This window comes from Anolis sagrei, chromosome 1 (genome assembly GCF_037176765.1).
Source record: "Anolis sagrei isolate rAnoSag1 chromosome 1, rAnoSag1.mat, whole genome shotgun sequence".
NCBI classification, from domain to species: Eukaryota; Metazoa; Chordata; class Lepidosauria; order Squamata; family Dactyloidae; genus Anolis; species Anolis sagrei.
The window spans coordinates 138,790,253-138,816,096 of NC_090021.1; the positions used below are offsets into that span (position 1 = coordinate 138,790,253).

General features: G+C 41.7%; 1 protein-coding gene across 1 annotated transcript in view; it reads left to right on the forward strand.

Annotated features, from left to right (window-relative positions):
- The window catches only part of KLHL29 (kelch like family member 29), a 545,709-nt gene that overhangs the window by 156,842 nt on the left and 363,023 nt on the right, over nucleotides 1-25,844 (forward strand). Inside the window, exon 3 of the mRNA XM_060786976.2 lies at nucleotides 19,294-19,605. Coding sequence (XP_060642959.2) covers nucleotides 19,345-19,605 — 261 coding nt within the window. The 5' untranslated portion in view covers nucleotides 19,294-19,344. The remainder of the gene's footprint in view (nucleotides 1-19,293; nucleotides 19,606-25,844) is intronic.

A 25,844-nucleotide genomic window follows, 5' to 3' on the forward strand; every position in this document is an offset into this window, starting at 1 on the left:
CACTAGTACATACAGTAATTCAAACATTGTAGGCTTGACATAACAGTTAACATGAGCATGTGTGGATGTTTCAGCCAGAAAAAAACCAGGAATGTGCTTTTGAGACTTATCAGAAATGCTTAATTTTGTAGTTAAGTCTGCGATGTTAGTTCATTAGGGTAGTTTGCATTGACCCTCAAGTTCTTCAGGCATTGTCTTTCCATTCGAAAGAAAAAATAACCAGGAGATAAAATCAATAGTGTTTTCCTCCTCCAAAAGAGGGTAGCCTGATCAATAAAAAAGCAATGATCTGTGATGGAGAATGTAGAGATAACAGCCAGCTACACACTGACACAAACTAAGAATAAAGCTGTTGACTAAACATGTTAAAATGTCAAGCATCAGTCCAGAAAGCAAGAACTGGTTTTGCTTCTTCATTCAATTACATATAATCTTCTCTTCCTCCCTCCCACTTTCAGTCTCTCTTACACACATGTAAATATTGTGTGTGTGCACGCTTACACATAAAAACAGAGTATGCTTTGCAATTATTATGAGAATATTCCCTAAAGCAAAAGATGTTTTGCATTAGAACATTCTATTTATTCCCTCGGCTTTCTGTGTATGATCTTTCAAAGCATAAAATATAATGGATTCCAAAAAGTTGGAGTGTGTGTGATCCAGGAAGGTAACCAGGCTGAATCTTTAAATCCAAGGACTGAATTTAGTTCAAAGTAGTACTCAGTTTGGCTGTTAGAATTATAGTTGATCAAAATTGCTGAAGCCAAATTATTTAACAGCTTTTTTATTATGTCAGAAGCCACTTGAGAAACTGCAAGTCGTTTCTGGTGTGAGAGAATTGACCGTCTGCAGGGCTGTTGCCCAGGGGACACCCTGGTTGTTTTACCATCCAATGGGACACTTCTCCCATGTCCCCTCATGGGAAGCCGGAGCTGACAGATGGGGCTCGCTCCCATCTCACAGATTTGAACCACAGACTTTCAGGTCAGCAGTTCAGCCGGCACAAAGATTTAACCCACTGCGCCACCACAGCCCCTGATAGAGTAGCATTAGCTAGCTATTGCCTACTGAACCAAATCCAAGGTTCCAAAATTCATGTTTATAACCCTAACGCACCGTTCAAATCTGCATGTCTGTGCATTAAGATAATCAGACTATGACCTCCTGTGTATTCCTTCTATAATTTTTGTGTGCCTTCAAGCCATTTCCAACCTATGACGACTGCATCATAGGGTTTTCTTGGCAAGATTTTATCAGAAGAGGTTTGCCATTGCCTTCCTCTGAGAGAATGACATACCCAAAATCACTCAGTAGGTTTCATGGCCAAGTGGGAATTCAAAGTATATTATTCTACAATGAAATATAATGCCCTCTCTGTAATTGTAGCCCAACTTTGGCATGTCCTCCATTAGGAGGCACACCAGAGTGATACTCTTTTTGGCAACAAATAAAAATGTATATTAAAACAGCTAGCTGCAGGAAAAGCTGATGACCGGAGGGTTAGCAGTTTGAAGCCGTGAGTCGGGGTGACGTCCTGACTGTCAGCCCTAGCCCAACTTAGCACTTCGAAAGCATGCAATGCAAGTAGATCAATCAATACCGCCTCGGCAAAAAGGTAAAAGCGTGCCCCATATAGACATGCCAGGAAAAAATCGTAGATGTCTATGAACAGCAGGCTCCTCAGAATGGAAAATGGAACAAGAGCACCACCCATGGCTGGAAGTTGAAGATCACTTCCAGACACCAGAGATAAAACGGGGAAGGATGTTACCTTATCTGTGTATTGCATGCCATTGTTGGTTGTGAGCCACAGCCATGTTTTTTCCTTGTCCATTTGGCATTATTATTATTATTATTATTATTATTATTATTATTAGATGCATTACAAAAATATCACTCTGGCTTTTGTATTTGATCACACGTCGGACAAGTATCTAGTACTGTGTGATGTATTGGCGAATAATGCATGCAGATCCGAGTAAGGTGGCCTTTTGCAGCTGACAGGTGGTAATTTTGTTAGCGCCAATTGTTTTTAAGTGCAGGCCAAGGTCTTTAGGCACTACCCCCAGTGTGCCGATCACCACTGGGACCATCTTAACAGGCTTGTGCCAGAGTCTTTGCAGTTTGATCTTTAAATCCTCATATCGTGTAAGCTTTTCCAGTTGCTTCTCGTTGATTCTGCTGTCACCTGGGATTGCAGCAATGACAGTCCATGCTGGTTCCCCCCCCCCCCCCCCCCCCAAAATCACAAGGTCAGGAGTATTGTTCTCCAAAACTCTGTCAGTCTGGATTCAGAAGTCCTTTTTCTTATTATTATTATTATTATTATTATTATTACAAATAGTCTTTTTTGCATGTAGCAATAGTTGTTTTTTTAAAAAGAAAATATATTGCCCTTTTCATTGTCGTGTGTTTTAAAATGTTAAAAGTACTTTTATAGGATACTAAGGATCCCTTGTGTGGTTGAAACAAAAATATCTATGTATCCTTTTTCCTTAGAGAGTCGATGCACTTAAACTGAGAACAATGCAAGTGGAGAGACCCACATAACAAATCCAATCTCTCCTCATTGATTACAACCCAACATTATATTTAATCAAGCTCAGCCAACCAGTTGGATGCTTGACCATTCCCCTATTGGATTTATTGAAGTACTGTCCAACTGGGTCTGAGAGATTGTAAATTCCTCATTCAGGCTGGGAATGGTATCAACATCTTTTTAAAAATTAGTGATCAAACTACTCTAATTAAACTTTGACAGGATCTAGAAGTAGGAAAATAATTATGCTTTTTCTGGGAAAGTTTGTCATACCAAGTTGTTACTGATCAGCTCAGGGAATGTCTGGACGAAACGGATTAATTGGGTCTGTTTCAGTATGACTTCAGACTGTATGGCTCAGTGTGGCTTCAGACTACTTTTTGAACTAAAACTACCTTGGTTGTTTTCTGTGATTATGACCTATTCTGAGGAAGGATGACCTATACTCAGTGCAACTCTGTGGGTTTTCTTTGACCTCACAGTAGCTTTGATAGTTGTGGCCGATCAATACACTTTCCTCAGAAGCTCATCAAGCTCCAGTAATTACTAGTTTTAGGTGATTTTTTGAAAGTATAGCTATTTAAACATCTGTTTCATGGATCATATAAATATTACATGTACCTTTCTGTGTTTATTTTGTTTTATTCTTCTCATACCCTGCTTTTCAATTTCAGATCAAAACAATTTATAAAAATTTGCAAATAAGTAGCAAATGTGTGTGTGGCACACCTTTCAAGTTGCCTGTAGACCTATGCTGACCCCATGAATTTCATAGGTCTTCTTCTGGAAGGAATTTTCAAATGTGATTTTCACAACATTCATCTGAAGCATTCTTTTGAGATCTACCATCCAAGTGCTGCCCAGGGTTGCCCCTGCTTAATTTCCAAGATCAGACAAAATCTGGTACCTTTGAAGGTATTTAGGCTACAAGTGTAGATTTAAAAAGGTTTAAATAAAAATTAAAACCCATTGGCTTACCCCCCCCCCCCCCAATGACATCTATAACCCTACCAATAAAGGAGGCAATATAACAGTTATTCATTCTTTGGTAATCATTTGTTTTCATCATACCAATATAACATCCTAAACCACCACAATCTCTTGTGATTTCAGAAGCTAAGGAAAGATTAGCTTGGTTAGTTCTTGAATGGAAGACATTAACAATATACTAGGAATCTCCAAATAGGTCTAGGAATTAATCATTCCTGACAACCTAGAGACTTGCTGTTGGCCAGAACTATATTTTCATATATTCTTCTATATGCCTATGGGTTAGTGCATTGAGTCCAGAGTCAGAAAAAAGCAATTAGTTAAAACCAGTGCTGGTTAATATGACCTCACATGCCAATCCTTTCTCTGGAGCCAATCCACAGATAAAGCATTTTCTATAATAGCTAGCCTGGCCTTTGAAATGAAAGATCTTCATATGATGCTCCCAAAAGTCACAAGGTGTCACTTACAAAGGGAAAGAAGGTCTTTTCTGTGATGCTGCCTCATTTGTGAAATGTTCTCTCCAGAGCACCTTGCTTACATTATGGTTCCAGGTCTTCTTTGTCTGGTCTTGGAAGCTAAGATCGCCAATGAATACCATATGCTGTAGCCTTCATTTCAAAGGAAGGCAGTAGCAAAAACTAACTCTGAGTATTCCTCTCTTTGAGGAGAGAGCAGAAGGTGAGCTGTGTGTTTGGAGTATGGAAGAAGCGTGCAGAGATACTTGTAGAACCACATACCATCATTTCTGAGAACCCTTATTGCCTCTCTGTTTAAAAAAAGGCAAAAAAGAACCAGAAAACTACAGACCAGTCAGCTTGACCTAATACAAAGAAAAATGTTAGAATGGATTGTACAGGAATAATCAACTTTCTTGATGACAATGTAGTGCAGTGGTTCTCCACCTGTGGGTCATCAGATGTTTTGGCCTTCAACTCCCAGAAATCATAGCAGCTGGTAAACTGGCTAGGATTTCTGGGAATTGTAGGCCAAAACACCTGGGGACCAATAGGTTGAGCACCACTGATGTAGTGAGTAATAGTATCCAACATGAATTTGGCCTGGTTACTAGTTTAGTAGATAGTGGGAATACTGTGAATATAATTTATCCTGATTTCAGCTAAACATTTGATAATGTCACACAGGATATTTTTATTAGCAAACTGACTAAATGTGGAATGTATGGAAACACCATCAGATGACTCTGTAATTGGTTGGAAAACCATGATCAGAAGTGTCATCAGTGACTGTGTTTCAGAGTGGAAGCTGTTTTACCATGGAATGCCACAGGGTTCACTCATGGGATCAACACTCTTTTTCAGTATTTTTTATCAAAGATTTCAGTGATGTGATAGTGGGAATTTTTGTCACATTTGCATATGACACAAAACTGGGAGGAGTAGCTGACACACTGAAGACAGGACCTTTATAAACTTGAAAACTTAGCTGAAATTAATAAAATAAAATTAATTAGAGACTAATAAAATGCTATATATAGGCCACAGAAATGAAATGAACATGATGGGGGATTCTTGACTCAGTGGTATTACATGTAAAAAGGTTTTTGGGATCATTGTTGATCTTAAGTTGAATAGCTGGGTGTTGCTGTAGCAAAAAAGACAAATCCTACCTTTGCCTGTATTAAAAGCTTCCAACTCAAGGGAAGTAATAGTTCCCCTATATTCTGCACTGATCAAGTGTCATCTGTGCTCAGTTGTAACACCTCTTTTTAAAAAGGATATAGACAAGTTGGAAAGAGTTCAGAGAAGGGCAAGGAGGGTGATCTGTTGCATGGAGAGCAAAGCATAAAAGAAGAGTTTGAAGGAGCTGGGCATGTTCAGCTTGATGAAGAGAAGATTGACATGATAGCACTCTTTATATACCTGAAGCATTTTTCTTTGCTGCTTCAATACAGCTCTACCTAATTTACCTTACAGGAGGGTAGATTTCAATTGAACATTAGAAGGGAATTCCTGGCAGTAAAAGCAGTTAGGCAGTGGAACCAATTGCCTCAAGAGGTGGCAGGGTCTTCTTTTCTGAATGTCTTCAAAAAGAGACTAGGCAGCTCCCTGTGAAGGATCCTTTGGGATGTCAAACTCACTATCATCGAGGACCACATCAGCTTTATGGTTGCCTTCAAAGGGCTGTTGAATCCATGGATGGAGAATCTATGGAAACATAGGGCCAAGTACTTTTAAAAAAATAATGTTGATACTCTTTAGTTTTTACCCAATTTGGGTCCCTAGATGTTATTGAATGACAACTGTCATCACTTTTGATTATCTGCCTTGCAGACTGGGGATAATGAGAATTTATTTATTATTATTTATTTATTAGGAGCATTTCTATCCCGTCCTTCGCACCTCCGAAAAGGGACTCGAGATGGCTACCAACAGGTACCATTTGGTGCTGAACAATAAAAACAAAGCATAATATACATTTAGCATACATTAAAACAATTATAAATACATTAAAACAGTTCACCGTTTCACGTCGTCTTCCAAATCAATCCATTGCTGTCAGCTAAAAACAGTCCATTAAAAAAAGGATTCTGTGAAAGCTTGATACCATAACCAAGGTTAGAGCTTCTTCCAGAAGGTCATAAGGGAGGGGGCAGATCTGATTTCCAAGGGGCCACCACCGAGAAGGCCCTGTCTCTTGTTCCCACCAAATGTGACTGTGATGGTGGTGGGACCGAGAGCAGGGCCTCTCCAGATGATCTTAAGGTCCATGGGGGTTCGTAGAGGGAGATACGTTTGGACAGGTAAGCTGGGCTGGAATCCAACATCACTTGTGGCTCTGAGGTTGAGGAAAAGTTAAAGGACATTTTAAAGTCAGGTATCATATCCATAAGCCTTGATCTAAATTTGGACTCCACTCTCCTGACTAAACAGAAAAAAACTGCAGCCTTCAGATGTTACTGTTTCACAACTCCCATCAGCTGTAGTCATGATATTTAATGATGAGGAATACAGGAGTTATAGTTCAGCATCTGGAGAGACATATAAAATGACATGAAGGGCCAAATTTGGCCCTAGGGCCTTGAGTTTGACACATGTGCTTTAGCTGGAGAACCTCCATTGAGTGAGAATTGAACTCTACATCCCATATTCCTTTCTAAATTATGATTGTATACAAACTTTGTAAAAAAAACTACTTTAGATACTTTTCAATGGTTTTAGATCTTTACATTGTTTATTTTTGCTTCCAGTATTGATTCTTGATTTTAATATGCTGCTGCTAATATTGCCTTGATTTATCTGGTTTCTTTTATTGCAGGCTTTTCTTGTGTTTTTAATTTGCACACTCCCTAGAGAGCTTTGGTTATTGGGTTGTTTTAAAATGTAATAAAATAAAAACAGAATAGATATAAAGGTTTCTTCTGCATGTTCCTCCTGGAAAACATACATCATAACCTTTTGGGCTGAAATCAAATTTTCCTTTAAATATTTTTTATACTCAAAGTAACACTTCGTATGCAAAACCATAAATCATTGTCTGCTTGTGTATCAGAAAGACAGTAATTAAAACCATATTCTAACCTGTGAAACATTTCCTTCTAATACTTTCTTATAAATATATAGGGAAAAGGTGTATTTTGAATACAGTAAGACTCCTGTGAGAGAGATGTCACATGAAATTACAGATATGACCTAATGCTAATGGATTGCCTCACTTATGATCCCAGCATAGGATAGTTACATTGTAGGACCTAGAGATCTCTAAAGATGTATCCTCTCTAGGAATTTGCTAGGGCCTCCAAGTCAACTCTGTCATAATTTCTGGTAGAAGTGGAAGTAAACCATTGAATTGCTTGGAGAACCTAGCAAATTCCTGAAGAGGCAATTTCCCCCTTGACACAGATAAGTGAACCATGGGTATGGGTTGCACCATTATGTAGGTTGTGCTGTATTTTTGTGTTTTCTTCGGAGCTGAGATCAATAGATAAAAGATAAAATGACTTTATTCCAAAATAGGGCTCTCATAGTTGTAGAGTTCTCTTCCACGAGAGGCATGAACAGATCATGAGGATTTTTAAAGTGTATGAAAAAATGCTCACAGGACATTACCTGCATTTGTTCAGTTGTACTTCCATGTTCATGGTCAGCATATATAAAAATCAGATTCTACAGAACAAGCCAAGTGAAGACTGCTGTTTTGCTGTAGACCTGCACAATCTCCAGCTGTTTGGGCCTCCAAATCCCTGGAGCCCTAGCCAGCTTGACCAATGGTCAGGAATTCTGACCATTGGGAGTATCCCTGAAGCATCTGGCTGGTGGTTGTTAAAAACATGGTGTATGGGCTAATCCAACTGACCCTGTGTCTGAAAAACCTGTATATTGCAAGGCTAGGTACTGTTGTTGATGATATAATGTGTGTGTTTGTATTTTAATTGCTACAAACAAGGAAGTGAAAAGAAGACCAGAAAAGAGCTCGTATTAAGTAATAATGTCACAGTATAGTTAGGAGCCCCTGGTGGCACAGTGGGTTAAACCGCTGAGCTGCTGAACTTGCTGACCAAAAAGTTGCTGGTTGGAATCCAGAGAGCGGTGTGGGCTCCCGCTGTTATTCCCAGCTTCTGCCGACCTAGCAGTTCGAAAACATGCAAATGTGAGTAGATCAATAGATACCACTCCAGAGGGAATGTAACGGTGCTCCATGCAGTGATTCCAGCCACATGACCTTGGAGGTGTCTATTGTCAACACCAGCTCTTCGGCTTAGAAATGGATATGAGCACCAACCCCCAGAGTCTGACACAACTGAACTTAATGTCAGGGGAACATTTACCTTTACTTATATTGACAAACTCTAAACTAAGGGGAGGAAGGAGGGCAGTGTGAGTGGGGTTGACCAAATTGTTTTCTGGGTCTGCAGTGGAATTATTGTCAGGAGTGTGACTGGCTTGATAAATCAATCAAGAATGTTTTAATTCAATGTAGTTTAGTAGATGGATAGATTTTTGAGAATGCTTTTCCTGGGTACCATTTTTGAGATGGAGATGATGACATACGGAGTGATTTGTTTCAACAGGACACTGTCAAGGTAGATTTAGGGGCACTGTGTGCAGTTCCTTTCATCTTGTATCCAGTCTAACGTGATTATGACACATTGAAATCCCTAGCTTCTGTGTGTAACTCCTTCTCTTCAGAGGTCTTTGGAAAAGCTAGACCAGAACTTGGAATGTTGCCAGCAGGAACACAGAGACCAAAAGTTGTGCCAGATGATAAATAATTGGCAAATGAATAAATACATGGAGAGACAACTTCCAACAGCCCTTCCATTTCCCCCCAGAAAATATGACATCTTTGTCCTGATTTGAGCTCTACCTTTATCAGCTGGGCTTTTCTTTCTCTCTGCCTCCAAATAGTCTTGAAGTTGTAAAGTTACAGGGGAAGCATAAAGTCATCTCAGAAACTCTAGTTAAGAAGTTCATCTTACTAATAAGGTAGGTCAGCAAAAAGCAATACCTTTGAATTATAGAATGGCTCATAGAATCTGTTTGTTGTCTATCTGTGAATGTTTCACAGTGCTTTGCTGACCTTTCACAGCCTGAAGATTTCTCAGTATTTGTGGTTCAGCTGCATTCTGCAATCTGGATTCCCAAGTTAATTTAAAAGCCAGGCAGGTAAAGATGGTAAGGAACTGTGTTTGATAGAAACTGTTGCCATCATTAAGTGTAATCAGACACTATGAGACAAGAGGGCAGCTAGAAAGGTTCGGGTGCTCCTACCATATTAATGTATTTGGCCTTGATGAGACAGTATATCAGTGCTTCTCAAACTCTGCTCCTCCAGATGTTTTGGACTTCAGCTCCCACAATTCTTAACAGCTGGTAAGCTGGCTAAGATTTCTGGGAGCCGAGGTCCAAAACACTTGGAAGAGTAGAGTTTGAGAAACACTGCCGTATATCATGGTTTTGTGGTTCTTGGACAGCATCCTTTATGAATCCTGACTGTTGGTTATGTTGGATAAAGGCTGAAGCAAGATGGTGTTCAACTGCACTTGGAGACCTCTAAAGCCAGTTTGAGTCTCCTGCAGGAGAGATAAAGCAGGGTATAAATAAATACTAGAAGAGGAGGAGGAGGAGGAGGAGGAGGAGGAAATTGCTTTATATATAGGGTGTGATTCAAACCTGTGAAGGAAGGGTACATTAATTACGGATAAAGTAATGATGTTGGTTTATACATATGTGGTGTGATGAGATTAGAAGATCAGTTACAGAAAGAAAAGGAAGGGGGTATAGTAACTGGGCTTTTCCCCCAGTGTGCCATAATACTATAGAAGAGATAATTGACAACCTGTGTGGTTTAGAGAGGTGCTACTCAAAATGGTGGTCTGTAGAAAAGAGACAGACAGAAAGAAAAAGCAGTTGTAGTGAATGAGCACAAGTATGGCTCCTGACATACTGAATAAATATTGAGACCCTGTTGGCACAGTGGGTTAAACTGCTGAGCTGCTGAAATTGTTGACTGAAAGGTCACAGGTTCCAATCTGGGGAGCGATGTGAGCTCCCACTTTTAGCCCCAGCTTCTGCCAACCTAGCAGTTCAAAAACATACAAATGTGAGTAAATCAATAGGTACAATTCCAGCGGGAAAGTAATGGCGCTCCATGCAGTCATGACAGCCACATGACCTTGGAGGTGTCTATGGACAACGCCGGCTCTTCGGCCTAGAAATGGAGATGAGCACCACCCCCCAGAGTCGGACACAACTGGACTTAATGTCAGGGGAAAACCTTTACCTTTTTTAGTCTCCAAATATCAGATAACACAAGAAGAACTTGTAAGAAGCAGTGTTAGGCTAAAGCTGCATTATGCAGTGAGTCCTTAGTATCCACTAGAGTTCAGTCCCAAGCCTTCCCTCCCTATGGATACCAAAATCTATGGATTCTCAAGCCCCATTGTATACTGTGTTGAGGTAAAATGGTGTCCCTTACAGAAAAGAGCAAAATCAAGCTTTTCTTTTTGGATTTCTTTTTCAATGTAGCATTTTCATTCCATGTGTGCAGATTGTGTGAATACAGAAGTCAAAGTGCATTGTGGAAATTCAGGTTCAAATCTTCAGTCATCTGTAATTTTGGGATAACTAAAATTTCTCTGGACAGTTTAGACTATGGGGTTGATGTAAGGAAGAGAGGGAGATTAAACTCTATGTATTCTTCTGTGAGCTCCTCGATGACAAGGGAGGACACAGTGTAACAAATAAAAGCAACTGAGAAGAACACAAAGAAAATCCTTGTTAAATTCAAGTAGGGTCCATTTTGACCAGCATCCTCTTCACTGCAGTGGATTAAGAGCCACTGATAGACTATCCTTCACTATTGTTTCTAATCCCCCCCTTTAAAGCCATTTTTTCTTCGTGGTCTCTGATGCACAAACATCCTGTTTAGCTTGATTGCTCATTTCTTCAACATTTCCAGATTTACAATATCTTTTCTGTGGAACCCCCAGTGGCGCAGTGGGTTAAACCCCTGTGCCCGCAGGACTGAAGACCAACAGGTCGCAGGTTCAAATCCGGGGAGAGGCGGATGAGCTCCCTCTATCAGCTCTAGCTCCTCATGCGGGGACATGAGAGAAGCCTCCCACAAGGATGATAAAAACATCAAATCATCCGGTTGTCCCCTGGTTAACGTCCTTGCAGATGGCCAATTCTCTAACACCAGAAGTGACTTGCAGTTTCTCAAGTCGCTTCTGACATGACAAAAAAAAAACTTTTCTGGGTTTTCATGACCCAAATTCGCCTTGAACATTTATTATTACAAATCTGGCAATGTTAGGCAAAAGTATCCGTTTGTCTAATCAAATTCTTGTTGCTGTTGTGTTTGTTGTTTTCTTGATAATTGGTGAGGTAGTATATGCCACTTCTGCGTAGGGTTTAATTTCATTTATTAAGAAGTTTTGTTAGGATTAATTTATTAAGTATCATATTTAGTGAATCTAATGCTCACCTTTTTTGACTAAATTACCTTCCCAAAAGTAGGGTGCACATTAGATTCACAAAATATGGTAAATATTTTGGGATTTGAGGATTTCGAAAATTGAGGTGCGCATTAGATTTGGTGGCACATTAGACTCAAGTTATTGTTGGAACGAATATTTGTTGATCAATGCATGTTAATTTGTTAGGCATTTAGAAAATTCTTTAGGAAGATTTCAGTTATAAAACTTAAAACTCTTTATAATGTATTCATCAGTTTTTGTTCCTATTTTGCTATTTTATGCTTCAAACAGTCATCAGTATCCTAGATTGGCTATGTTGTTGTGTCTGCTGGAGTAAAAACATATGGCCCAACTTTCTCAGCCCACCATAAAAACACCATAAAGACCAGGGCTCAGACAGTCCTCCTGTTGAAACAGGCCCAGTGGCAGCCAGTGTGTTTCTGGGCACAAAGTGCTGGTTTTGACCTATAAAGCCCTATCGGGCTCAGGTTCAGGGCATTTTGCTGATCATATTCCCTTCTATGAACCTGTCCAGCCCTGAGATCTTCAGGAGAGGCCCTTCTCTTGGTCCCACTTCCACCTCAAGCTCAGTTGATGGGAACGAGAAAATGGGCCTTTCTTCTCAGTGGCTGCGTCTCGACTTTGGAACTCCCTTCTGCCCAGGGAAGCCAGAATGGGCCCCTCCCTGTTGTCCTTCCGGCCGCAGGCTAAAACCTTTTTATCCAGGCAGGCTTTTAGAAAAGAAAGGTTTTAAGATCAAGCCAAGGAGTGCTGTGCTTTATGAAGTTTAAAAAAAGTTTTTTAAATAGTTTCAACTATGTATTTTAGTAAGTCTCATATTTAATTCTATTTTAATAATTATATGCTTTAGGTTTTAATGTATACATTGTGTGTTTTTAGTGTTAGCCACTTTGAGTCTCCTTTGAGAAAGAGAACGCGAGATATAAAATACTATAAAATAAATAAACCAGTCACTGGATCAATGTACAAGGAGAATGATAGTTCCACCTCTTCCAGCCAGCAGCTGAGGCCACAACATGGGCTTCTGACAGAGATCCTTCTTCTGACTCTTGCTCACTGGCAGAGGAGGGGTGGAAACATCAACTCCCTTGCACCCTCTTCAGAAGGTGAACAGATCTTCGCTCAATTTGGCAGCTGGATCGTCAGGTGGATTCCGTTGGCTTTTTCATAACTTCACAGCAAAACTACATAGTCATACTGAAAACAGATCAGTTGCATATTCATAACTATTTGTATATTTAAACTCAGGTGGAATCTGGGGTTTGCTTCCAAAGAGTTTTTGTTCTGCATACCAAGTAGCTGCTTTCCTTTATCGCATCCATTACAATCAGTTTGTAACTCACCTCTGATCTAGGAGCCCCCGGTGGCGCAGTGGGTTAAACCCCTGTGCCGGCAGGACTGAAGACCCACAGGTCGCAGGTTCGAATCCGGGGAGAGGTGAATGAGCTCCCTCTATCAGCTCCAGCTCTTCATGCGGGGACATGAGAGAAGCCTCCCACAAGGATGATAAAAACATCAAATCATCCAGGCGTTCCCTGGCCAACGTCCTTGCAGATGGCCAATTCTCTCACACCAGAAGCGACTTGCTCCTGACACAAAAAAAAAAAAGAAAAAGAAAAACCTCTGATCTATGCAGAAAGGGTAGACTTGAGGTACTCATTAGATTCTTATCAGATTTTTCCTGTTATAATGTATTTTTGATATACATTTTATTGTGGTATATGAAGGAAAAAATACAATCTTCAAAATTCAACAATTGAGATACACATATTATTTCCCCAGTCCCATTACCTCCCAATTCTGACCCATGACTTCCGACACCACGCCATGTGGAACTAGTATCTAACAAAACTATCCTTAACATTACATTATCAGTATAGAAGAATATAAGAGGAATTCTAACACTTTTTGCTACAATTTACTTTTTCAAAATAAATGAGTCTCTCATGTTTTACTTAGTAAGCCAAGATTTTTTTCTTTCTATGCTACATTTTCCTTTCTGTTCTTTGTGGTCCTATTAGGATGTCCTGACAGTAAAATCCTATTTACGTTTACTTAGAAAGTAACGTCGATGTGTTTAGAGAGAGTTTATTCCCTCCACAGTAATGCAATCAGGATGGTAGGCTGAGTATTCTAACACCTCATGCACATATTGGTCTTGAGTTTATTATTGCAATTATACAATAAAATAGGTTGAGCTATTTGAGAATATTATAATTGTACTAGTGCTATCATTTTCATTTGTCCAATTCTCGAAATGCTTCAGTGGCACAAGCCCCATTAACATTAATAGAGCTTAGAATTGTGCCGCAGCCAAAGACTCCTGCTATTAGTTCATTTAAAAAACGTTCCAGTAAAAAACTCGGAAAAAGGTAAAGTAATGAAGTATAAGCTATGTTTGAATTCACCAAGGAAAATAGTTCTGCGTTTTTTCATAGAACTTTCTAACTACTAATAATGAGGGATGCACACAAAAATACATTTCTTTCTCGTATAGATTACAAAACTACTCACATAGATTTCCAAACAGAAACTAGCAGCTGGGGAGCAGCAGAACTGATTTTGATCTGGTTCTGCAGAAAGTCCTGTATTTGGCAGTCTGCTCCTTAAAAGGCCCCTTGTTAAAACTGAATATTTTCTTAGTTCAAATAAAATCTATAACTCAGTGCATATAGCGGCACTTGACACTTCACAATGTGCCTTTTCCAGATATTAACAAGGGGGAAAGCACACTTTCGTATTTTTAATGTGCCACTGCAGTCCTAGAATAAAAGTATTCCCGGGTATCTGTAAATATTTGTACATTTGGCACAAATATAATATCTTGGTTTTTAACATCACCTATTTTAAGTTGCATCGGGATTGTCTGCTCAAATTACATCCACTCATCTTCTTAACATCTCTCCGAAATGATGCTTGCTAGTGTATGAAGATGTTTTTCACAGTTATCAGATGCTGTTCTTGACATTAGATCTGATTACGGGCTGCTCTCTCCTCCCCCTTTTGTGGAAATCTTATCCCATCTGCTAAACAAATAAGTAGGGCTTCTCATAACAGCTGCTTTGATAACTTTCGGAGTAATGTCAGTGCTTATCTTCAATGTACAGGCCTATCATTGCGTTCCCCCCTCCCTTTAAAAAATGAAGCAGCTATTTCTGTAAAAACAGTTTTAGGGCAATTTGTGTGTCAAATGTCTGTTTCATTTGTAAACAGTAATCGGAAATGTATTTTATAAAAGGATAAATAATTAAAGAAGTGCCACTTCTTTTGGAGTAACAGAAAGGAGTTGAATCTCTGTTAGGCTGAGAAATACGACTGCTCAATTCTAGATTGTCTAAAAGCCCGTTTTCCCCTTGCATTTATAACTCCAAAGAAGCCGGAGATAAAGTGTGTGAAGCCATACATCTAAATGAAAATGATGAAGCAATAGTACTGCTGCAACTGAGTGAACTCTGGGATGGTTTGGTTGGAGGAAGATGACTGTGATAAATGTGCTCACCAATATATTAAATGCTAATGTTAGTCCATATTTTCCATGCAGTGCAATTCCAAAATCCTGTGATACTGCTTTTAACTGTGTGTGTGTTAACTGTTGCACAAGCTATTATGTTGTCATAAAGCAGAACAAACTTGTTAGAACTGAGCATAAAAAAGAGAATAACAGGATCACTAGTCTGGTGTTTATAGTCAGGTCACAATCATGGTAAAGGCATGTCATCCTGATCTGATTTCAGGAAAACAAATACAACTTTTTTCCTTTATTTGTTTATTACCATGGAGCTGGGGGTGGTGACGGCCGACAGGGAGCTCTGGCGTGGGCTGGTCCATGAGGTCACGAAGAGTCGGAGACGACTGAACGAATGAACAACAACAACAACCATGGTGTGAATGATGGTGTCTATGGTCCCTTCTGCACTGGCCCAATATCGCAGGATCTGATCCGAGATTATTTTCTTATCCCAGATTATCTGGAAGTGTAGATTCATATAATCCAATTCAAAGATGATAACCTGGGATCAGATCCTGGAATATAGGACAGTGTAGAAGGAGCCTAAATCAGTGAAGTAATGACTCCACTCTGGGTTTTAGTGTGAATTTTAAAGAAGTCGTTCTAGCTGTAGGAATCCTATCCATAGTGGGTTTGATACCTCTGCTAAATTTTAAACCTGGAGTGGATTCACTGGCCTACTGACATGGAAGTCCAGCCACTGCTTACTGGCTTCACTCCTACATGCATTACATATGTAGCTGCTCCTTAAAGGAGGAGTGAGGAGAGGGATTCAACTCCTTCTTTTTTAAAAAAAAAATGAAAGGTTGTAATGGTTTCTAAGTTGTTGTTAGTTAAGGTAGTTCTACTTTTTTTTTCTTCTGAAAAGGTACAAAAAGGGAATATACAATAGATTTTAGAATAGATGCTAAACATTAGGACGAAAATATTTAGAGTAGCAGCTGTTTGACAGTGGGATATGCTGCCTGGGAGTTGATGGAGTTCTTTGAACATTTTTACACAGAGCCTGGATACCCTTCATGGAGTGATTTGCATGGCAGGAGGTTGGACTGATAACTTTATGCTGGTATAACTATTCAGAAACAAGACACCATGTTTCGAAATGGGAACTGCTCTGTTTCAGTCCTATAGAATCCTCATTGAATAGTTCCTTCTAGACTATGCCCCTTGAATCATTTGTTGAAACGAGGCAACATGATATACTGGCTTGAATGTGGGACTGGGATCCCACAACGCCAGGGTTCAAATCCCTATTCTGTGATGGAGAGCCATGGGATGGCCCTGGGTAATAATAAATAATAATAAAACTTTATTTCTAGACTGCCCTCTCTCCCAAAAGGGACTCAGGGCAGTTTAAACACAGAGGCAATGCCTTACAAAGTACAAAAAACATCAGGAATAATACAAAATAATGCACGATAATAACAATAAGCTTTTAATGAAAAAAATGAAACGGGGACTAGGTAGCAATAAACCAAGTTAGACAATAAACGAAGTTATACGTGAGCACAGGGGCGGCTCCACCCATTACACAAAGTAAGCATTTGCAGTATAGTTGATTTTGCCCAGGGGCACTCTTGAGGCACTCTTGGAGGAAAATAGACCTTGACATATGCGAGTTGTAGTTACTGGGATGTATAGTTCACCTACAATCAAAGAGCATTCTGAACTCCACCAATGATGGAATTGAACCAAATATGGCACACAGAACTCCCACAACGAACAGAAAATATATATCAAGGATTGGTTGCGGGGGGGAGGGCGTCAAAATACTGTTTGCTTACTGTTGAAAATTACCTAGGGCCGCCTCTGCGTGAGCATTAAAACAAATATCATTGAAAGCAATTAGAAATGAATTACATTTGAAATGGCTAACACAGGTGTTTGTTAAAAATGTATCATAGCCGTCATATAATGCAAATGGGTTCGCCAGCATTACAGTATCTTAGTCCTCCTCCACTCCATATGCTAAAGTGCATAAGTGTGTTTTAAAGGTTAGGAGGGTGGGGCCATTTTTGCTTTAGGGAGGGAGTCCCCAAGATGGGGAGTGATCACGGAGAAGACCCCCCCTCTCATTCCCACCAGCCAAGCTTGAAATGGGGGTGGGACCGGGAGCAGGGCCTCCTCATACTGCAGTGCATGAAATGGCCTTATATGGTGATGCAATTGGACAAATAACCTGGACCCAAACAGTCTCACTCTCAGTCTCAAAGAAATGCAGTAGCAAATGTCCTCTGAAGAAATGTCAAGAAAATCCTTGGATAGTGTTGGCATTTGTCAAAGTTGACATGAAGGCACAGGAAAATAACAACAAAATTATTCCACTGAATCAATTGCTTATACTGATAGGGACTAACAATATGATTTTGTTAATAAAATCAATGACTTAGCTACGACTGTGAGGAAAGAAGTCCGCAAAAAGAAAATATGCTTGCTTCCTCTTTGTACCACACTCCTGAGAAAGTGGGGTGCAGTATGGAATAGGGTGCAGGGAGCCTTCTGCATGATGGAGGAATTGCTCCTAAGCAGGGAGATTTCTACAATATCTCAAACACAACAGCATCCTCTTTTTCACTGCCTTCATTAAACTCTAAGCTGGTGTTCCATTAGCAATTATTCTATTTTTTTCTTTATTAAAAAAAGCTTTCAAATATAATAATACAAATCCTTTTGTTTCAGTTGAATTTGAATATCCTGTTTAACCTCCGCATATGAGCTCAGAATCAAACTGAATTTTGTTTCAAAAGAAATCAGAAACTCACACTAGATAACTACGACAAAGCATTGTTTTATTTTGAATAGAACAAAGTCACATTGAGTGGGGATTTGGGAGAGGTAGGGAAGAGTTGAGAGACCATTGGTTTTTCCAGAAAGGAAGCTGAATTTTATGTATTTTAAAGAGAAGTAAACCATTATCTTTCAAACATGGGGTTTTAATTTAAATTCTATTTGCTCAAAATGTTCTAGTATATTTTACGTTTAAGAGGAAGAGGAGAAAAAGAAGCCACCTTCATTGATCTTTTACATAAAGAGTCAATCACATATAAAACACCCTTGCCCTAAAATTCTCTTGGGAAAGAAATTTTCTGGGGAAAAAATCAGTATGTTTGCTATTGTTGAAGGAACTTGGGTTTTAATAACTCCCGCAATCTTATTTTGTTGATTATATAATGAAAATAAATCTTCACCTATGTTTTATATGTAGCTCCCTTTTTTGCAAAGTTTTTCCCCACTACTAATCGGAAAACCAAAATATAACCCAATAATTTCTATTGTGGATGTCATTTTACTGTTGGCAAAACCTAAATTGTAAAAAGGTCTATAAAATATTTCTGTCATACAATTTATCATTTAAAGATCATAGATTATGTTTAATGGTTGAATCAAGAATATTTGTCTGCCATTTGTGCTCTGCTCTTTCATCTTGTTTGTGAATAAAGCAAATTAACTCCCATAGAATAACAAACCCTTTGCACAATTTCTGGAGTTTACTACTTTCCCCAAACACCATGTGGTTTTTAAAATTATTTTTGGAAAGACCTCAATTAAGTATATGTAGGAAGCTGTTGGAAAAATGATCCTGCTGTCAGAACCTAATCCCTCATTCAGATGTGATGTTTCATTGTCTTAAACAGTCATCTAAATCTCACTGACAGCTTGGGGAACCTTCTTAGAGAGCTGGAGGTCATTTTCTCCATCTCAAATCCTTCCTGCTTTTGTCCCTTCCTTTCTTCCTTCTAGATTTTTCATTAGGTCTTCTTGAAATGCAGTCTGAATCCAACTCCAGATTGGAATTATTCTTTTACATTATCAGACCAAGGAGAAGTCAAGCAAAATAAGACTTTATTTATATTCCACCATATCACCTGGTGAGGATGCAGATTCTAACAAACAAAAAAGGCAAACATTCAGTGCCTCAATACAACAAAATACAAACATAATAGCACAAAATAACCCAACATATACTAGAATATTATAACATGACACTAAAAGCTAAATATAACATAACCTATCAAACAAATTGTATCTAACATAAATCATGAACATCAAACATCAGCTTCAATTTACCAGAGCTGACGAAGGTTCACTAAAATATGTGAGTTGATTATGTGGCCAGTGATGTTAACTGGGCTAACAGGGTCTACAAAGCCGAAATACAGTAACAGTTTTCAGTCAGTGATATAGTAGCGGTGTATCATCATCTAAGAAAATCAACTTAGTAGCAGTGCTTATTTCTTTCTCAAAAATGAAGTTTAATAACACACTTCTGTCTCTTACTTTGGTTTCTGATAGGCCCTGCCTGAAAATCTCTGTGGCAAGAGGCGGAAGCCGCCTTTGGCCGAGATGTCACGGCACCACAGCCGGTTTGAAAGAGAGTATCGCATGGGATGGGACCGCCGGGAATGGAACACCAATGGGAACCACGTGAACAACAGTAACTGCAATAGCACAGTGAACAGCAATAGCAACAACAGACCCGGGCTTCTGCCTGTGCCAATTGTGCCCTCACGACTACATGCCCCAGCCACTGTTGCTTGCACCACAGTGAACAGTGATGTGATAACTACTCTTGTGGCCAACACTCCTGCGTCCTCGACAACCAAAGTAAGTAACAGCTTCTTTCTGCTTTGTGTTGATGGCTATTTAAGGATAACTTAACTTTGAATTAATAAGTAAACTATTAACTTTCAGATCATGTTGTTATTTTCCCCACTTCTCCAGCCATTGATGCTCTTCTTACACTAAACTATACCATAAATGCCATCTATGTTTCCGTACTATATTATGTACATCCATGACAACTTTAAAATCAAGTTATTAACTCTACTTGTGCATTTAGACCCTTCTATGACATCACTGGAAAAGTTGGTCATTTTAGGGTAAAACTGTATCGACCATAAGCACAAGACAGCACAGTTTATTTTGGGACTTAGTTTTGGGGTGTCCATGCTTGGTCTTTACAAGGCAAATGGGAATGATGATCCATCATTGTACATGGCACTTTACAAGCAGAAGACCACCACCATGTAAACTCTCGTTTCCTGGCTTACAATCTAAGTAAAATTTGACACAAAATGAAAAGGGGATGTTAGTGTGGGAGAGGATTAAGTACTCCAGATACTTCCTCTTCTATCCTTGTGACAGTCGGATGGGAGGGGAGGGCCTAGGCATGGTGGAGCTGTTGTCAACATTGTACGTAAACCTCTTCTAACTATATGAATTATGTGTTTCAAAAAGATAATTTTGTTAACCTAAAGATTTCCTCATATAGATTCTCAGCCTGTGCTGGGAATTCCTAAACTTCTTTTTCCTGGAGTCGAATGATTTGTCCTCTGCAAATGCTACCTCATATTGCTTCCTTCGTTGGGATTTTTCAAATGCAAAATGGTGTAGAAAAATATTAAAATAAAGAAATAATTATGTTGCAGTTGTTATAGAATAGCTACGGTTATGAACTTATCTGAGCTCCAGTCTTCCTCTGGCTATTATACTCAATTGCATCAAAGTAATATGGTCTCACCAATTTTTATTATGTTGTGGGAAGAGCCTGGTTTGTGGATATTTTTCCTCCACCTGAACATTGATGAAGCAGTGCAGCGTCTTTTACCTTGGATACAAGATAGATGAGTTTTGAAATCCTTGTTAACATCATTGGAAAAGATTAGTTTGTATTAGTTACCTTGTTTCATGCTTTTTGTGGTTGATGCTGGAAAAAGATATGAAAGTTGGGAACTGACTGTGAGAGTGAATTTTTCTTTGTTCCTAACCTACTGACACAGTTCTCATAACTATAAGTGTCACACAAAAATACTTTTATTTTCTTTGCTTCTGCAATACATAATGTGTAGATCTTGTGTAGACCGTTAAGCTCTGTATAGACCTTTAAGCTGGCCTGATCTTTTGTGTAGACCCAATATTGTGTTGGCCTCCTCTGTGCAGTTCTCTATGTAGCCCCTGTGTAGACCGTTTGATAGCCTGTGTAGACCTCTAGGCTGGTCCTTGCTGTGTTAACACAGAGTGTGTAGTTCGGTGGCCAATCGAACCGTGCTGGCCCATGTCGAGTTACCATCTCCGGAAGCCCCATCCGCTTCATTTCGACCGTCTTGAGACTCCATCTGGGTCAATTAGCATTAAGTTAACTCATCACCATCTCAGCCCCATAGGGGGGTGATTATGTACCAGCTTGCACATTCCGGGTCTATATCGGTCGTGATATAGCACTTTATGACGAGAGCACTTTAAGGCGCCCGCCTGTACCGCCAATTCCGCATTAGCACTTTCGCCCCTTCCTAGCCCTCCGTGCCGCACCTTAGATACCGCACTTTAGCTACTGCACTTTAGCTACTATAGCGATTGCACTTTAGATCTAGCTTTTATTGTGCACTTTATGATCTATCCTAGTGGTGTGGCCAGAATATCCAACACCGCCTGTATTACTGTTATCTATGTGGTCCCCCATCCCCCTCTGTGTGTTATCCCTGTTACTATTGTATAGTGTGGGGGACGGGGGAGGAGGGGGGTTGGACCCTAGAAATAAAAATGAGGTGGGGGGGTAGTGGGGAGGAAAGTAGATCGGCAAGGACCGGAAAGTCAAACAACGAATAAAGCTGGAAGTGAGACCTTGGCGTTAGACTGCGGCATGGAGGGAGGGAGGTGTTCCACGAGCCGAGGGGCCCCCATAGAGGTCGTGGTGGGAAGGAGGAGATGCGGGAAAAGGAGACCTCGAATTCGGCCTAATTCGGACCGCCTATCCATATTAACAACCCCCAACCGGTCTCCTAAGGTAAATTGGTGTAACCAGGTGAGCGGGCCCTCTGGTTTGAAGGTGGTGTTGTTGAACGCCAGATCTGTCAACGGAAAAACAACTTGGATCCAGGATTTAATCCTGGAGGAGCGGGCAGATCTGGCGTGCATCACGGAGACCTGGCTGGATGAAGCGGGGGGCGTAAACCTCTCCCAGCTTTGTCCTCCAGGTTTCTCCGTGCAACACCAACCAAGAACCGGAGGACGGGGAGGCGGGGTCGCAGTGGTCTATAGAGATTCCATCCATCTGACCAGGAGCCCCATCCCGCAGACCACAAATTTCGAATGCGTCCACCTGAGGGTGGGTGACCGGGACAGAATAGGGATTCTTGTAGTGTACCGCCCACCTCGCTGCACTACAGTCTCCCTGCCTGAGCTAGCGGGGGTGGTCTCGAGCCTGGTGGTGGAGTCCCAACGGCTTCTTGTGCTGGGGGACTTCAACATCCATGCCGAGGCGACCCTCACAGGAGCGGCTCAGGACTTCATGTCTGCCATGGCAACCATGGGACTGTCCCAACAAATAACTGGCCCCACCCACTGTGCTGGACACACATTGGACTTGGTCTTCTGCCAGGGATGGGAGCAAGGTGGCGGTGTGGAGGAGTTGTTCATCTCTCCGTTGCCATGGACCGACCACTTCCTGATCAGATTTAGGCTCACTGCGCCCCCCAACCTCCGCAAGGGTGGAGGACCCATTAAGATGGTCCGCCCCAGGAGGCTTATGGATCCGAATGGATTCCTGATGGCTCTTGGGGATTTTCCCGCCACCTCGGTAGGTGACCATGTCGAGGCCTTGGTCGCTCTCTGGAATGGGGAGATGACCAGGGCAATTGACAGGATCGCTCCGGAACGTCCCCTCTCAAGTAACCGAGCTAAACCTGCTCCTTGGTTTACTGAGGAGCTGGCAGCGATGAAGCGAAGGAAGAGGGAACTAGAGAGCGTGTGGCGCTCGGACCCAAGCGAGCCAAATCGAGCACGGTTTGTGTCCTTTTTAAGGGCATATGCCGCGGCAATAAAAGCCGCAAAGAAAACTTTCTTTGCGGCCACTATTGCGTCTGCAAAAAACCGTCCGGCGGAGTTGTTTCGGATTGTCAGAGGTCTTTTAACTCCCCCTACCTCAGGTGGGAGCCCTGACAACTCGGACACGCGCTGTGAAGCATTTGCTCGGTTCTTTGCAGACAAAGTCGCTTTGATCCGCACTGGGCTGGACGCCTCATTAAATGCAGTCTCTGTGGATGTGACACAAGCACCCGTTTGTCCTATTTTGATGGATTCTTTTCAGTTTGTGAAACCCGAGGATGTGGACAAGATACTTGAAGGAATGAGGCCTACCACGTCCATCCTAGACCCCTGCCCATCCTGGCTTCTGAAAGAGGCCAGAGGGGGATTGGCCGAGTGGGTAACGGTGGTGGTTAATGCCTCCCTTCGGGAAGGCACGATTCCAGCGAGCCTAAAACAGGCTATTATAAAGCCGCTGTTGAAGAAACCATCACTGGACCCCACTAAATTTGACAACTTTCGGCCTGTTTCCAATCTTCCCTTCTTGGGCAAAGTCATGGAAAGCGTGGTGGCCTCACAACTCCAGGTATTCTTGAGAGACACGGATTATCTGGATCCGGCACAGTCTGGCTTCAGACCGGGGCATGGTACCGAGACGGTCTTGGTCGCCTTAGTGGATGATCTCCGCCGGGAGCTAGACAGGGGGAGTGTGTCCCTGTTGGTGCTCCTGGACCTCTCAGCGGCCTTCGATACCGTCGACCACGGTATTCTTCTGGGGCGCCTTGCAGAGATGGGCCTCGGGGGCACCGCTTTGCGGTGGCTCCAGTCATTTCTGGAGGGTCGTACCCAGAAGGTGTCATTGGGGGACTCCTGTTCTACACCACAGCCTTTGACCTGTGGTGTCCCTCAGGGCTCCATACTGTCCCCCATGCTGTTTAACATCTACATGAAGCCGCTGGGCGAGATCATCCGGAGTTTCGGGGTGCGGTGTCACCTGTACGCAGATGACGTCCAACTCTGTCACTCCTTCCCACCTGCTACTAAGGAGGCTGTCGAAGTCCTGAACCGGTGCCTGGCCGCTGTGACGGTCTGGATGAGGGCGAACAAACTGAAATTAAATCCAGACAAAACGGAGGTACTCCTGGTCAGTCGCAAGGCCGAACAGGGTATAGGGTTACAGCCTGTGCTGGACGGGGTCGCACTCCCCTTGAAGGCGCAGGTTCGCAGCTTGGGTGTGACCCTGGACTCATCGCTAAGCCTGGATCCCCAGGTTTCAGCGGTGACCAGGGGAGCATTTGCACAGCTCCGGCTCGTGCGCCAGCTGCGCCCGTACCTTGGGAAGTCTGACTTGGCCACGGTGGTACACGCTTTGGTCACATCCCGCCTCGACTACTGCAACGCTCTCTACGTGGGGCTGCCCTTGAAGACGGCCCGGAAGCTCCAGCTAGTCCAGCGCGCGGCAGCCATGTTGTTAACCGGAGCGGGACGCAGGGAGCGCACAACGCCCTTGCTGTCCCAGCTCCACTGGCTGCCGATCAGCTACCGGGCCCAATTCAAGGTGCTGGTGCTAACCTACAAAGCCCTAAACGGTTCCGGCCCAAAATACCTTGAGTACCGCATCTCGGCCTACGAGCCCACGAGGACCTTGAGATCATCCGGGGAGACCCTTCTCTCGGTCCCGCCTGCCTCACAGGCACGCTTGGCGGGGACTAGAGAGCGGGCCTTCTCCGTGGTGGCCCCCCGGCTGTGGAACTCCCTCCCTGCTGAAGTTAGACAGGCGCCGTCCCTCATGGCCTTCCGCAGGGGCCTGAAAACCTGGCTCTTTGAAAAGGCCTTTAATTAAGTGCTTTGTTGACCACCGGAATGGATTATGACGACGAGATGGATTATGACCCAAACAAGACGAAGCGGATTTTTAGTTTAATTAGTTGTGTGTTAGTAAGATGTGGGTTATGTTCCTAATTGTTGTAACTGTTGTCTTTATGTTCTATGTTCTGTACACCGCCACGAGTCGCCTCCGGGCTGAGAGTGGCGGTTAACAAATGGAAATAATAAATAAATAAATAAATAAATAAATAATGCTTGGCAGTTCATTTTCCATTTGCTGGGTGTGGGATTACAATCGCCCAGAGGTCCATGTAGCCAACTATGGGATTGAATTATTGTACTGTCCAGGGATTATCTGGGTAGAATTAGTTATTTAGGGGGGCGTTTCTCTCATTGGCTCTGTGGGGATGCTGGACCACTTCAACAATTGGTCTGGAATGCTTCCCTACTATATACCATATGCAATATCATTTATGATCAGTAAAGCTTGTCTTATAGCAGCAATGTAGGCCACTGTTAAGCATCAAATGAACTCACGGGCCTTAAACGGCATCCACTTCCACAAGAGAATATGCATGAGTATTAAATTGCTTCAAGTGGATTAGCATGAGGAATGGATGCCCACGACAGATATAGTCTCGTGTATCTGGGAGAATAACACAGTATAGTGTCACCCCTGGTGTCAAGGATTAATCTACTAAGGCAGCAGGAATTGTTATCTTGCCATCTTTTAGGAAGTTACCTTGCTATCTACATTTATAGCAGGTCATGGTTTCAAAACTGACTTTCAGCTCTTAAGGCAAAACTGACTTCACTCGGCTCCCGAGATAATTGGCTACAACCTCTTTACCACAAATGGGCATTCAACTAATATCCCAAATACCTGAAAATAGTTTTTATATATAAGTTTTTGGGTGTGATTGCTGAGCAGATCATCAGCGTTACTATCAAAACATAACCCATGGATGGCCTGATTTCAACCTTGTCCTCCAAAGACCCACAGAAGCTTATTTCAGTGGCAGCTGTTGTACAAATCCTAGGGTCTTTATCAGAAGATCATATTCAAACCAGATACTGTGCCGAAGTTTTGTAAACATTATTCTCGACTGCTGTGACCATCCCCAATACTTCGTGTTGTCTGGATCCTGTGTTCAAAAGGACCATTCTCTCAGCAGCATGTTTTGCTTAGGCTGTTCGATTCTTCTGTATGACAG